Source organism: Peromyscus maniculatus, chromosome 6, assembly GCF_049852395.1.
Source record: "Peromyscus maniculatus bairdii isolate BWxNUB_F1_BW_parent chromosome 6, HU_Pman_BW_mat_3.1, whole genome shotgun sequence".
Lineage (NCBI taxonomy): Eukaryota > Metazoa > Chordata > Mammalia > Rodentia > Cricetidae > Peromyscus > Peromyscus maniculatus.
In genome coordinates, this window is record NC_134857.1 from 87,993,714 (window position 1) to 88,007,088 (window position 13,375).

The 13,375-nt window shown below is 55.6% G+C and overlaps 1 protein-coding gene across 1 annotated transcript; it reads left to right on the forward strand.

Moving 5' to 3' along the window:
• The first annotated feature begins 878 nt into the window (after window positions 1–878).
• On the forward strand, window positions 879–11,332 carry Alx3 (ALX homeobox 3). Its single transcript, XM_006979525.3, has 4 exons — window positions 879–1,204; window positions 6,292–6,611; window positions 9,747–9,875; window positions 10,240–11,332. The coding sequence occupies exons 1-4, from the start codon at window positions 928–930 to the stop codon at window positions 10,546–10,548; spliced, it is 1,035 nt and encodes a 344-aa protein (XP_006979587.2). The 5' UTR covers window positions 879–927; the 3' UTR covers window positions 10,549–11,332.
• Window positions 11,333–13,375: the final 2,043 nt, after the last annotated feature.

Genomic DNA, 13,375 nt, shown 5'->3' on the forward strand with positions numbered 1-13,375 from the left:
AATAGCAGGTCTGAAATAGTCCCTTTGCAGTGGGTCCCTGGACACTCTGAAAGGCACTTCATGCTGCTCAGAAGGACAATGACCCTTCTACTTCTTCCGTACCTGACTCAACAGCTACCTGGGCAGACCACCGTGAAGTCCTGGGAACCTGTCTGCTCTGGCCTGCCTGGCTTTGGAACCCACCACTAATATACAGAAGGAGCTCCACAGTCACATGAAAACTCTACGTGATGGGTTCAAGGCACCACAGCAAATTAATGAGAGTATCCAGGTCCAAGCTTCCCAAGCCCCCACTTAGCTTAGAGCTGTTTCCACAGTGTCCAATCACTGATATGCCTGTGCAAAACAAGTGTCTAAGAGAGGTGTGCTTGCTTTTTTTCCTCCAGCTACCAGCAAAAAGAGCCGGGAAACCTGTAGCTCAACCACTGTGGGGGGCTCTCCTCTCAGGCCGCCGGAGGAGGACGAGGTCAGATCAGGCCTCAGAGAGAATGTTGGAGGAGGGCGTCTACCCACACTGCCTCACCTCTCCAGGGACAAGAGCCACTAAGATGGATCTCAGGACTCAGGGTGCAGCTCAGAGCCAAGGACTCACCCGAACTGGTAGACAAAGGGGATCCTGCCCTCGAAAGGAAGCGGCCTTCCTCTTCCTCTCCTCCAACTGCTTGTGATATCGGCTCGGGGTGAACCAGGGGGTTTCCTGGGCTCAGAGGGGTTAACCCGCGCGGGGGCCGCACGTGACGTGGATAGTTCCAGCATTAAGTCAGAGGCGCGGCCCCCTCTCCTGCCCCCCACCCCCCGCGGCGCGCGCCGCTCCCGGGGGCTCCGCGCCCCCGAGCCCAGGTCCCTCCCCCTTGGCAGGCGCTCACAGGCCGCGCGGGTAGCGGGAGCCCCGGAGCCCCGGCGGCGGCCTGTGCGCCCGGAGCCGGCATGGACCCTGAGCGCTGCGCGCCTTTCGCGGTGGGGCCGGCAGCGGGTCCCTACGCGGCCGCGGGGGACGAGCCTCCAGGCCCCCAGGGGACTCCCGACGCCGCGCCTCACCTGCACCCCGCGCCACCCCGCGGCCCGCGGCTAAGCCGCTTCCCGGCCTGCGGGCCCCTGGAACCGTACCTCCCAGAGCCGGCCAAGCCGCCCGCCAAGTACCTGCAGGACCTCGGGCCGGGCCCGGTGCTCAACGGCGGCCACTTCTACGAGGGCCCCGCGGAAGGTAACGCGCAGCCCGACCCCGTGTCGTTCCCTCCTCCCGGTCCCTCCTCGTCTCCCCGACCCCCCTCTCCCGCTTTCCTGCTTCCCAACCTTGGGCCCGTCTCTCATTTCCCACGGTTCCCTCGCCTGATCGCTACCAGCCTGGGCAGGCAAGGCCAGTGCGGTGGGGACGGCACAGTCGTGTTCCCGGCGCGGCGGCAACGGGAGGCGGGAGGTCAAGGGAGGGTTGAGTGGTCACGATCTTGGGCCCACTCCGGCCCCGAAGACGACAGAACCTGAAAGGAGAGATCATGCTCATCTGGAGCCGGCCCTCTGCTGCCACCGACCCAGAAGCGGGGACTGGATCGAGGGCCCGGGAGCCTAACTGGGCCTCGACGCTGGGAGAGAAGAGCTCGGCTTTTGTGTCTGGCGTCCGTTGAGGGCGCAGAGGCTGTGTCTCGACTTAGTGGCCAAGCTGGACTCAGCGAAGGGCTGCGGCCTGGACTTACCCAGCTCTCCAAGTCGGGCCCAGCCTCTTCAGGAAAGGGTGCCGCCGTGGCCGTTAGACGCTCCGCGGAGTAGCGGTGGCTGATGCATTTCGGTGCGTGGGACCGTTGTCAAGATCGAATAATTATGCTCTTGTTCCTCAGACTAACTTGGCCTTCCCGCACGGGGATGGCCGCCCTCCTTGTAGTTGGCATCCTGGCACCGAATCTCCACCTCTGAGCCGTCGGAAGCGGCCTTGGACAGTCCTAAACCCCAAGGCGCCTCCCGCTCCGGGGACAGTGCCCTGTGTGCGAAAGCGGGTAGCCCGTGCCATTATCTGAGAATGTGCCTGAATGGCTGGGCCTGGCAAGACTAGTTTGCCGCCCACTATACCCGCTGACCCACGAGAGTCTCGGCGCCCACGCCCACCCCTTGTGTGCTGCCACATTTCGCGGCCCAGACTCAGAGCTGGATCTCTGGAGATCCGCCCATGCGGCAATCGCCTGCGCCTCACCAGCCTCCTCGGAGTGGCTGGGCAGCTAGCAGCTCCGGCCTTCGTCCGGTCAGGGTGGTTGGGAGTGTGCAGGGGAGGCCCGGGAGGTGTGTTGGGGTCATCGGAGGAAATGAGCAAGTCCGCGGAGCTTCGCGTCTAATGCCCTTTGAAAGAGGCTCTCCTGATAAAAACCACAGTTGGGACTTAATGAGAAGCAGTTGGCCTGGCTCCTCTGATCCCTGCCAGACGGCGGCATCCGCGCAGCGGCCAGAGCGGCATCCGCGCAGCGGCCAGAGCATCGCCAGGGACAGGTACCCGCTTGGGTCGGTGTCGCACCCGGCAGCACCCACCCCACAGTCCAGCATCCCGGCCGGCCGCTGCACAGCATCCTGCACCTACGGTTCCGGTTCTTGGACAGCCAAGGGGTTGGGCGCCTGTCGAAAAGCAGCGGGCAGCGAGTCTGTTCTCGCAACGAAAAGTGGCGAAAGAAAAAAAAGTAAAAGACAGTTAAAAAAAAGAAAAGAAAGAAAGCAGCAACCCAAAGGGAGATGAGGACGTTGAACAAAACAACGGGTTAGAGGTTGAAGAACAAAGGTAACGGGAAGACAATCGGTGGGGCGGACAGAAGAACGAAAGGCAGTGAATGGACGAACGAAAAGAGCAAACAGCAGATCGAACGAAGCGGGTAAGAGGAAGAAAAAGACAGGGAGAGAGAACAGAACAAACGAAAGAAGAGGGTACTTCCTAAAGGGATAGAGCACACCAAATAGGAACAAATGAGATAGGAAAATTAATGATTTGGGTTGTGCCGGGGACAGGCCAAACGCAAAGGAGGCGCAGCCCAGCGAGCTCGAGCCTGGGCTGGGATCCTGGCCACTGCTCCCTCTCGAAGCCCTGATTGAAACTCCTCAGTTCTGGTCTTGGTTGTACGTGGATCCTCAGTAAGGGTGACCCCCAAACAAACACACACACACACACACACACACACACACACACACACACACACACACACACATCAATGTCCCTATCTTTAAACTACTGGTCTCGGAGGAGCGTTGGCTAGTCCTTGCTGAGATCCGGTTGTTGCGCTCCGAGTCTGGCTCACATCTCTTCTCCTCAACCCGGCGGCGTCTGCATCCCCGCTGCCTCTGGTCGCACTTTGCAGAAAGCGCCCTGCCCTTCTCCCGACGCGGGCCTCGTTTCATCCTTTCCAGCCACCCATGCACCCTCCTCGAGTAATACCTGTGTGTGCAGGGATGGTTCCTTCCGGTTCCTCCGGGGCTGCCAGTTTGGCCCTAAGCCTGGCACTCGGACCTGGGAACGAATCCTCTGGAAACGACTCCTGTTGGAGTTCTGCCCACCTGCTTCACTTGAGATCCACAGCCCTAAGACCCGGCCGCCGATCAGGGAGAATTTAAGTCCTTGGCTAACAACCTCTGAGAACACCACCGCCTCGCTGGTGTCCCGGAGCTTGGAGCTTCTTACGGTCAGAGCTGAGGAAGCCCAGGCTTCAGAGCCTACTATGACTCATTTGCAGACCCCAGCGTGAGGACAGAAAACGAGCTCACCTTAGAGCAAGGCGGCTGTAAATGCTGAAAGCCAGGTGGCTGATTATGTGACAACAGTGGATGCCACAATCTGGACTTAGGAGCAGCCAGGATTGGTGCTGCTCACCAACCAAGCTTGAGGTGGCTTGAGACAGCATGTGGTAGGGCCGTGGTGCGCTTCTCCCTGGTCAGGGATGCACAGGTTTGAAGGCCAGGTCAAAGATAAAGAATCCTGACCCCCTGATGGTTCAGTAAAGGTCCTGGTTCTTGCACCTGGCTTTCACTCAGAGTGCTCTTGCATTCCTGCAGGTGTCCAGGCTCAGGACACTCCTTACACTTTGCTTCAGGCTCCCAGTGACCAACAACCAACTTGAGTACTCTCTCTGGACCACCACCCCCCCCCAGGGTGCTGTAGTAACTGATAATAGTTCAAGCCTCAAATGGGCCCTCCTTAAGGGAACGACCTTCCCCTAGAGAGTTTAAAGTGCTAGCGTCCACTCCTGGACACCTTCCTGGTGGCTTCTCTCCATTTCTCCCATTCTGTCTCTGCTCTCCTTAGGCTTGATTACTCAGGAAGCTGCTTGGGGATCTCTGAAAAGTGGCCCTGGCCCTGGAGTCCTCCCACTAGATCAGGAAGGTTTTAGGGAAACAGTTATGAAGAGGGGAAGCAGTTGTCTGTCACACGGAGAGGACTGGTCAGCAGGCTTAGCCTCGGTTGGAGGGGTAGCTGCTCTGCTGGGTTTTGATCTCTTGACTTTATAAGCTAATGGGCTCAAGATCAGGAAAGCAAGTGGCTGGGCCCTAGATCGGACTGTTTCCTGTGAGCCGGCTCTTATGTGAACAGACACTGGAGTCAAGGAAGAGAAGACCTCGGGAGCTCTGTGTGGTGAGGTCAGAACTTCTAAGCTCCTGCCCTGAGCGCCTCTCACCCATTTCCTGCCTGAAGTCCACCCTCACCTCCCTGAGAACCCAAGACCCCAAGGTTCTTCCCTGCCAGGCCATTTTGAGGGCCTGATATCTCCAGGGTGGCCCATTCCAAGCTCCTGACGCCCTCCGACAATTTCTTAAGATTTAGGTCGACTTCTTTGATTCCTCCTTCCTAGCCAAATGCGACGATGGGGAGCAGAATGTGAGTAAGGACCGGAGTACGGTTCCTCCCTGTGCTGCCTGTGGGTCATGGAGGAGACTGTGGCTACACGCTGGTGCTGCCAGAGGCCAGGCCTTGGGTGACCGTCCTAGGTCTTCAGGACACACATGGGAAGCTTATTTCACAGCCTAGGTGGTCCTGAGGGGGTCATCGACCGCTTTCCAGCTGAAAAGGGTTAAACCCAAGTTGCCCTCCAGATAGGGACTCATCTGACTCAGTGTGCTCCTCTACACACACATTCACAGCTCTGATCTGGACATTAAGTCTCCAGGAAGGAACTGCTTCTTGGTGCCAGCTAGCAGGGCCTCCTGAGGGCCAGGCCCCCACTGGAGATGGGCCTGGGGCCAAAGAAGGGGCCCTCTGAGTCAGCAGGGCGTCTTTGTGGCGTCCTCTTTGTCATGGCTTCCATCCCAGCAGACTGCTGATGGGGGACTTTATGGGGACACTGCTGGGGGTCTTTTCCAGAGGGGAAGGGTGGGGGATGATGGTGGTGACCTATTTTTCACCATGCCAGGTCAGTCAGATGGGGCTCCTGAGGGAGAGCATATCAGAGTGAGGCTGCTGGGAACTGTTCCCAGCCTGCAATGGGATGGCGATGGCGCCCTCCCTCACTGCCTGTTCATGGAGGTTATGAGGAAGCTCCTGAGGTGGGAGGGGCAGGAATTGCTGGGGGTAATGGGGAAAGGGAGTTGTGGTACTGGCCCCTCGGAACTCCTCCCAAGCACAGCCTATCTGGCCTCCACCTTTCTTAAGCTGGAGCTTAAGTTCTTGCCCTGACACCACAACTTAGGGATGAAGGAAGGCAGGTAATTCCTATGGAATCAGCATTGTCCCAGCTTGCTCTTCATACCTCAGAGTTGGGAAAATTAATATTAATGTGAGACTTGGACTTCAAAGAATGAGGCACAGGGAAACCAGCCAGAGGTGGTCTATGCATCTCTGTCCACGCCTGCCTGGCTCTGGTAGCAGAGGCATGAGCCCCAGGGCCTGGGAACCAAGGCCGGCCCAGCCAGAACAAGGGAGCACTCTAGAAGGGGTGGGAGATGTCAACCACCCCAGCCTTAACCCCTGCCCCCACTCTGGGCCCTGCCCCGGTGGCAGTCCCTGCTGTGGCGCCAATCCTGGCACCTCCACACCCTGTGGGAGACACCACCACAGAGCACTTCCCCGAAATGAACCCCCCCTCTGGCCCCAGAAGATCTGCCCAGACCACAGAGAACATGGTTCCCTAGGGCCCCCTCCCCAGCTGGAGGCTCAGCAGGCAGGGCCTCTGAATGCCAGGCTCCCAGGGAGGGTGGCTGCCAGGAGGAAGACAAGGGGAAGGAGGAGGAGGAGGAGGAGGAGACTAAGGCTTCAGTGCTCTTCCCCTCCCTCTATTTCACCCACAAAACCCCCCTGTTAGGTTTCCATCCTCCTTTTTGTGTTTTCCATTGCAGCTGAGGAGAAGGCCTCCAAAGCCGCCAGCTTCCCCCAGCTGCCGGCGGATTGCCGAGGGGGTCCCAGAGACGGGCCCTCTAATGTACAAGGTTCCCCGGGTCCCTGCCTGGCCAGCCTGCGTGTCGTCCCTCTTTCCCCGGGACTGCCTGACTCCATGGAGTTGGCCAAGAGCAAGAGCAAGAAGCGCCGAAACCGCACGACCTTCAGCACGTTCCAGCTGGAAGAACTGGAGAAAGTCTTCCAGAAAACCCACTACCCTGATGTGTATGCCCGGGAGCAGCTGGCTCTACGCACGGACCTGACTGAGGCCCGGGTACAGGTGAGGCCATAGTGGGCACCAGAATCTCTGGCCGCCACAGCCACTCGGGCCATGGACCAGATCAAGGAAGAGCTAGGAGAGGTGGGCATGAGTGTCTCAGAGAGCCAGCCTGGCCAGGTCCTCCTGGAGGCCGGCCTTTGGAGCTCACCCTTCACGCTCAGCTCTACTGTGACTACAGATTCTTCTCTATTTCTAATGAAATACATCATTGGGTCAAGGCTTAGGCATAGATTTGCAGATGGTCTCTTGGAGTCCAAATATCTGTATGGGAGTCCTCTATTATTTACTAGCTAGCCAGATGATTTGGTGTTTCTGTTGCCCACTTTTAGAAAAGGAATTACCAGTAGCAAGCCAGAGAATCTTTGAGGGTCCCCAGTTGGGCAGCATTTTAGAAGTGAGTGCTGAGCATACATCAGTGCTACTTCTGAGGTGGCTGGCAAGAGCGGGAAGGTCACCGAAGGATGTGTCAGCTCATCATGAGCCAACAACCAGCTTCTAGTTAGGAGGACTTGACCAGGAACCCTTCCCTACTCCAACAGGCTCTTCTGTACAGAAACCAACCTTCAGGGCCTTTGGCTATGACCACCGTGTCCCATCGGGGAACCCAGCCAGTGGGGAAGCAGGAGAGAGGGTGGGTGGATGTTAGAAGTGATAGAGAACATGGAGGTGACTAGCAGGACTGGGATGGGAAGGACCTTCATTATGAGTCTGGCTTAAGAGGAAGACTGGTCACTTGTGGCCTTGCTTTGATCCATGGTTTAGTTAGAACAGGCTTCCCAGTGCCAGAGAAGGAGACCCTGGAAGGGATATTCCGGGTTCTAGAGAAAGGTGAGGTCACCGCCCTGGCAGAGGAGTCTGCCTCTCCTCCGTGAGGGAAGAGAAGTGAAACTGTTTATCCCTCCCAGGACAGGGCCTTTCCAGAGACTTGAGAAGATGCTAAGGGCCAGCTCTAACAGGCTGTGGGGCCCCACAGGCCACTCGACCAAAGCCAGCACCATCATTCAAAAGCAGGCCTGACAGCCAGACCCCAAACCAGAGAGGGGCCAAAGCTGGTTCCCCTCCTCTGCTGTGTCCCCATGCTTTCCTGTCCCATCTAGGTGGCAGCTAAAACTGTCTTCTATGACTGTTCACCAAGTTCTCCAAGCTATGGGAACAACCCCAGATTTTATAAGCTAAGGAAGTCCCGAACAGGGAGGCTCTGGAATGCTGTGTTGGGGTGGTGTCTGAATTGTTTTTCCCTGTGGAAATGCATAGTGGGGGGGGGACACCTCCCTCATTCCTCTCCTAGGCCCTCTCCTTCTTCTTCCTCCTCCTTTTCTTTTTCTTTTAACTTTTTTTGGGGGTGTTTTTGAAACAGGGTCTCATTCTCTCTAGAACCCGGACTGTCTCTGGAGTCATTTAGCAGCCCAGGCTGCCCTCAAACTAAAGATCCTCCTGAGTGCTGGCAATAACACACGCTATAGGCATGCGCCACCAGACCTAGCTCCTCGTCCTTTTGGACCCTGGAGGAATACAAGAGTAGCCATGGGACTCCCAAACCCAGTCCAGAAGCCTCCTCTACCACCAGGGCCCTGGAGAATAGGGAGGTTCTTCTCTGACAGGACCATGATACTCAGCATACACCCCACCCCATGAAGAGGACTAATTAAGAACACACATGTGACAGTGGAGAGGCAAGTCCCAAGCCCAGGCAGAGGTCCACAGTGGAGAGGCTCCAGGGGGCAGTGGGTGGAGACAGGAAAGTAATTCCCAATAAAGAGGAGGGCGAGGAGAGAGAAGGGCATTCACGGTGGACACTCCTAACCTTGGCCAGGCCTACCTGGGCATCCCAACAACCTGGAAGCTAGGAGAACAGGGGACGCACAGCCTCTTAGTTATCAAGGTGCTGGCCTATGTGAGTAGAGGTGACCATGGAGAAAGGAATATATGAGGGCTAGGGATGTCCTCAGCCCAAACAGGGTAGTGGGGTTTTACACACATGTACACACATGCACAGCTTTTTCTATTTTTATTTCTGGATGGATCCCTAGAAAACAGTGATGGTTTGTGTGTGGTTCATTTTGGCTTTGGTTTTGGGTTCATATTTTGCCAGGGCTACACGTATGTTAGACTGGCTTCAAACTCAGTATGTGACTGAAGCTGGACTTGAACACCTAATCCTCTAGCCTCTACTTCCAAGTTCTGGAATTCCAGGCGTGTGTCATTACACCCACCTTGGTTTGGTTTCAATATTACCAACATCTGTCCCATAGCGGACACGACATTCAATGAAATAAGTCAAACTATCTATACCACCAATGCAAATAAACGAAATAGGATGCCGTATTCATCACACGGATGCTCAGATATGTATGTATAAGACACAGGACCCCTCACCTGCCAAGAACTCATAAATAATCGAGAAGCAGACTCCCGAACAAAGCATGGGCACAAAATGTGACGAGTGCACTGAGAAAGGTCAGAACATTCTAGAAGAAGCCAGCCTGGAGGATATGTTGAAGAGACGGATAGTCCAGGAAGGGGAAACTTACTCCCTGGTGGGAAGGAACCACAGCAGGTATCTTAAAAGAGAGGTGGGTGGGAGCTTGGGAGGCATCTAGGAAGAGCGAAGTGCTGTTGCCTGCCAGGACCTAAGACTCTGGAGAGGGTAGAGACCTAAGGAGCCTTGCTAGGAAATGGACTCTAGGTCAGGGTTTCCAAGGAGCCACTGAGGGATTAAACAGGACCATGACCTGAACAGGAATGCCTTAACTGAATAGGAATGCCTTGATTCACTGGATGCTACAGGTGGATCAACCAGACTAATGCCACACACTGGCACACCTAGGAGGTGTCCTGAGCCCACAAGCCCCCTTCCCCTAAAACACCGACAAGACCTAGCCAGGCTGGAGATGAAGAGAGTGACTCAGTCTGGGCAATGCTGGGGTCCTGGGGGCCAATAGTACTGTTCTGGAATGGGGCCTCTCCCAGGCTCCACTGGCCCTGGGAAGAGTGAGGATCTCTAAGCTCCTACCACTTGGGATTTCCTGGCTTGGCTCTAGATCCCAGGAGAGGACTCAGTGATTACCCTCACCCATCAGGCTCCAGTCCTCAGGGCTGCTCTGGCATCCCTTAACCCTCCCCAATGGTCCCCAGGTCTGGTTCCAGAACCGTAGAGCCAAGTGGCGGAAGCGGGAGCGTTATGGGAAGATGCAGGAGGGGCGGAACCCCTTCACCACTGCCTATGACATCTCTGTGCTGCCCCGAACTGACAGCCATCCTCAGGTGAGACCTTTGGTCCTTGACCTGTGGGGTTGCCAGTGAGAACATGTGCTCTGGGGGAGGGGGAGCTGCAGCATCTGGGTGCTGTGAAATGTGGGCAAATCACTTCTTCCTCTTGAGAGCAGGGCCATTGCCGACTCTGATACATACAGAACATGGAAGAATTAAGGAAGAAAGGATAGTTCTGAGAAGCCATGGTGGGGACATCCTGGATGCCAGTATGAGTAGTAGGAGGGATGACCCTGGACCTAGTGGAGACTTCTAGAAAGCTTCTGAGGTTTCAAGGACAAGGAGAGAGCCACCACGGCAAGGCAGGCAGCTTCTGGGGCAAGCAGCTCATAGCCCTCCTTTTTCTGTCTCTTTTCAGCTGCAGAATTCCCTGTGGCCCAGTCCAGGGTCTGGGAGCCCAGGGGGGCCCTGCCTCATGTCTCCAGAGGGCATCCCCTCTCCGTGCATGTCTCCATACTCCCATTCCCATGGAAATGTGGCTGGCTTCATGGGAGTGCCAGCCTCCCCGGCAGCCCACCCTGGCATCTATTCCATCCATGGCTTCCCTCCTGCCCTGGGAGGGCACAGCTTTGAGCCTTCTCCGGATGGTGACTACAAGTCTCCAAGCCTCGTCTCGCTCAGGGTGAAGCCCAAAGAGCCCCCCAGCCTGCTGAACTGGACCACGTGATGGGTTACCTGGACACAGACTGAGCTGCCCGCTCCTCTTCCTGCTCTCGCCTGCTCCTCACCCATCTCTACCTGGACACCAGACAGCAAACCCTTTTGCCTCCATATCCGGGGTGGTTCCAGAAGCTTGGGAGAGGAGCTGGGACCCTCAGCCTCCTTCAGGGAACAGGCTACAGGACCTTAGCTCTTAAGATAAGGTGGGGCTGCCTAGGAGAAAGAGACTTCAAAGCAGGCAGAACGATTCTTAGTTATAAACTGGGTCCCCTCGTTCAAACTGGGCTAGAGAAAAGGTGACAGACGATGCCCTGTTTCCTCAAGACGGTTTCTAACTCCTGGGATCCAGCCCAGGAGGATGGGAGGAGGCTGCTAATTGAACAGGGAGGAGCTCTCCACGGCACTTAGGGCTCGCCTCACTTCTGCCTTTCTACCACCAGGGGGCGTTCGCTCAGCGCCTGGAGCTGACAGTACCCAGAAGGCTAGGGTCAACTTAATAAAAGGTGGGGGTCTCCTCTGCCCCCAAGCATCCCTCACTTCTTTCTGCCCTGTGCCCAGTCTACTAACATACTGTGGAGTCATTTTCCCCAAGTGGGGGAAGAAATTTCGCCAAACATTAAATTTCATGGGATCAGGGCCAGAGCTATCTATGCCATAGAAACTATATTGGATGTCCATCAAAATAAAACAGATTTTTCCCCCCAATCTCTGAGCCCCTGAGACCCGGATCCCTATTTTTGTAAAGATGCTTTTGTTTTGTAGTAATAAACACAGTGGTGTTTTTCATTCTAGGTGGCTGTCTATCCCCAGCGTGTGGTCCTCGGTTGCTTTAGGATTAACCTGTGTCTATGATCTAGGCTGGGCCAAGCTCTCCTGTGGGACAACAAGAATCCAGGGGCCAGTAATAAAAGGTGCAGGGTCAGTGGCAGAACCCTCAAGGTCAATGTATGCCATGCCTACAGAAGCTAGGTGGCTTTGGCAGGATCTCCGAGGCTCTAATGTGACAGGGCTTTATTGGGCAGGGAAATTTGGGAGTGGGAACAGGAGTAAGAAAGTTGAGGAAAGCTTGTGGTTGAACTGACCACGGAGAAGATGGAAGGACAGGGATCTTATGGAGGTTTTGAGTGCCTGTGGGCCGGGACCCCAAGTGCTGGGGGCGGGGCAGCTGTCTTCTCCCAGATGCCCCAGAGAGCATGTCTGAGCTGTGGGGCAGAGACAAAAGCCAGAACTCTTTCTTGTGGTTTTCTAGTATTACCCATTCTATCCCTCATCCCCTGCCTTATCTCTGGAGCCTGGAAGGCAGGAAAAAAGCAGGCCTGGCCCTCCCACCCTCCCAGTAAACACAACCACATTGCTCAGAAGAATTCCACTCAGCTCAGCTCAGCCATCCCCCACCCCATGCCTCATCTTTTAGGCACAGAAAAAAGCCAAGCACGCAAAGACACATCAACGCTGTGCTTATTTCCAGGGAGGGAACAAATCTTCCATCAGACTGAATTTCCTAGCCAAGACAGTACCATGAGGTGGCCATGCATCCCCATAGAAGTGAGTATCTTCCTTCTCTCTTCCTCTCCCAGAGAAAGCTTCTGGTAACTTCCGTCTTCCAACACTGGCCTAAAGAGAGGGCTATCCAGAACTACCACTCATGGATGGGCCTCCTAGACTTCTACCTACCGGTCAGTAAGGGGATCAGGGTTCAAGTCCCCATTTCTGATTCCAGGGTACATACCACTTCACTAGAAATGTCTTTATCCAAGGGATGGTCAGTGACATTTTTGGCCCGTAGGCCCTACAAAAACCAGAGAGCTGTTTTTGTTAGCTGGTTCTCTTGCTGAGACAAAAATCCCAACAAAGCAAGTTAAGGAAGGAAGAACTTATTCTGGCTCACGGCACAGGTTTATTGTTGTTGTTGTTGTTGTTGTCTCAGGGACAGGTCTCTCTGTGTAGCCCTGGCTGTCTCAGAACTCGCTCTGTAGACCAGGCTGGCCTCAAACCCAGAGATCTGCCTGCCTCTGCTGGAACTGAACGTGTGTACCACCACTGCCCGGCTATGGCACAGTTCACACTCTGCTGGAAGGAAGCATGGCAGCGGGAGTGTGCGTTCACAGTCAGGAAGCACAGAGCAGTGCTGCTGCTCAGCTCGCTTTCCTTACCGCAGTCTGGGACCACAGCCTGTGGGATGATGGTACTGACCAGAGATGCAGAAAGACGAAGTCCTAGCCCGTGCTGGGCATTGTGCTATGCCAAAGACAGCCCATGGTCAAGAAACACACACTTCTTTTCTCCTCATTTAGAAAGTTTAGAAAGAAAGATGGGAGGCGAGAAGTAGACTCTGTGAAGCTCAAGCAAAGGAAGCTGAAATACGGACGACGGGACCAGACAGGAGAAAATAACCTTGCATGCAAGATCAAGTCAGCAAGAGTGGTAGACTCTAGAGGCCACGGGCAATGCTTAGAGGGACTGTGGGGAGGGCACAGGGAGGCCGGATGCTGGCTACTGGCTCCCATCCAGGTGCATCTGCCCACAGCTCATATTTTTCTGTCCAGTGACAACTAAATGAAGAGAAAGCTAACTTTACAACCGCCCACTTCACACATAATGAATACGAATGGGCACCCCGGAGCCTGTCTCATGGGATTATCTGTGAGCTGACAGGTCCTCCCACTGACTGGGTCATCCCAGCCAGCCTGTCCCCTGGCTGGGGCACAGACAGCCCCTCACCTGCTTCCCATTAGCCATACACCCCTCCTCCTCCATGCCTTTAAGACACAGCCCCCAGGCCTCCAGATACTCTGCCTCCAAGCTCACTCTAGAGGTGAGCCGAGACTCCCAGC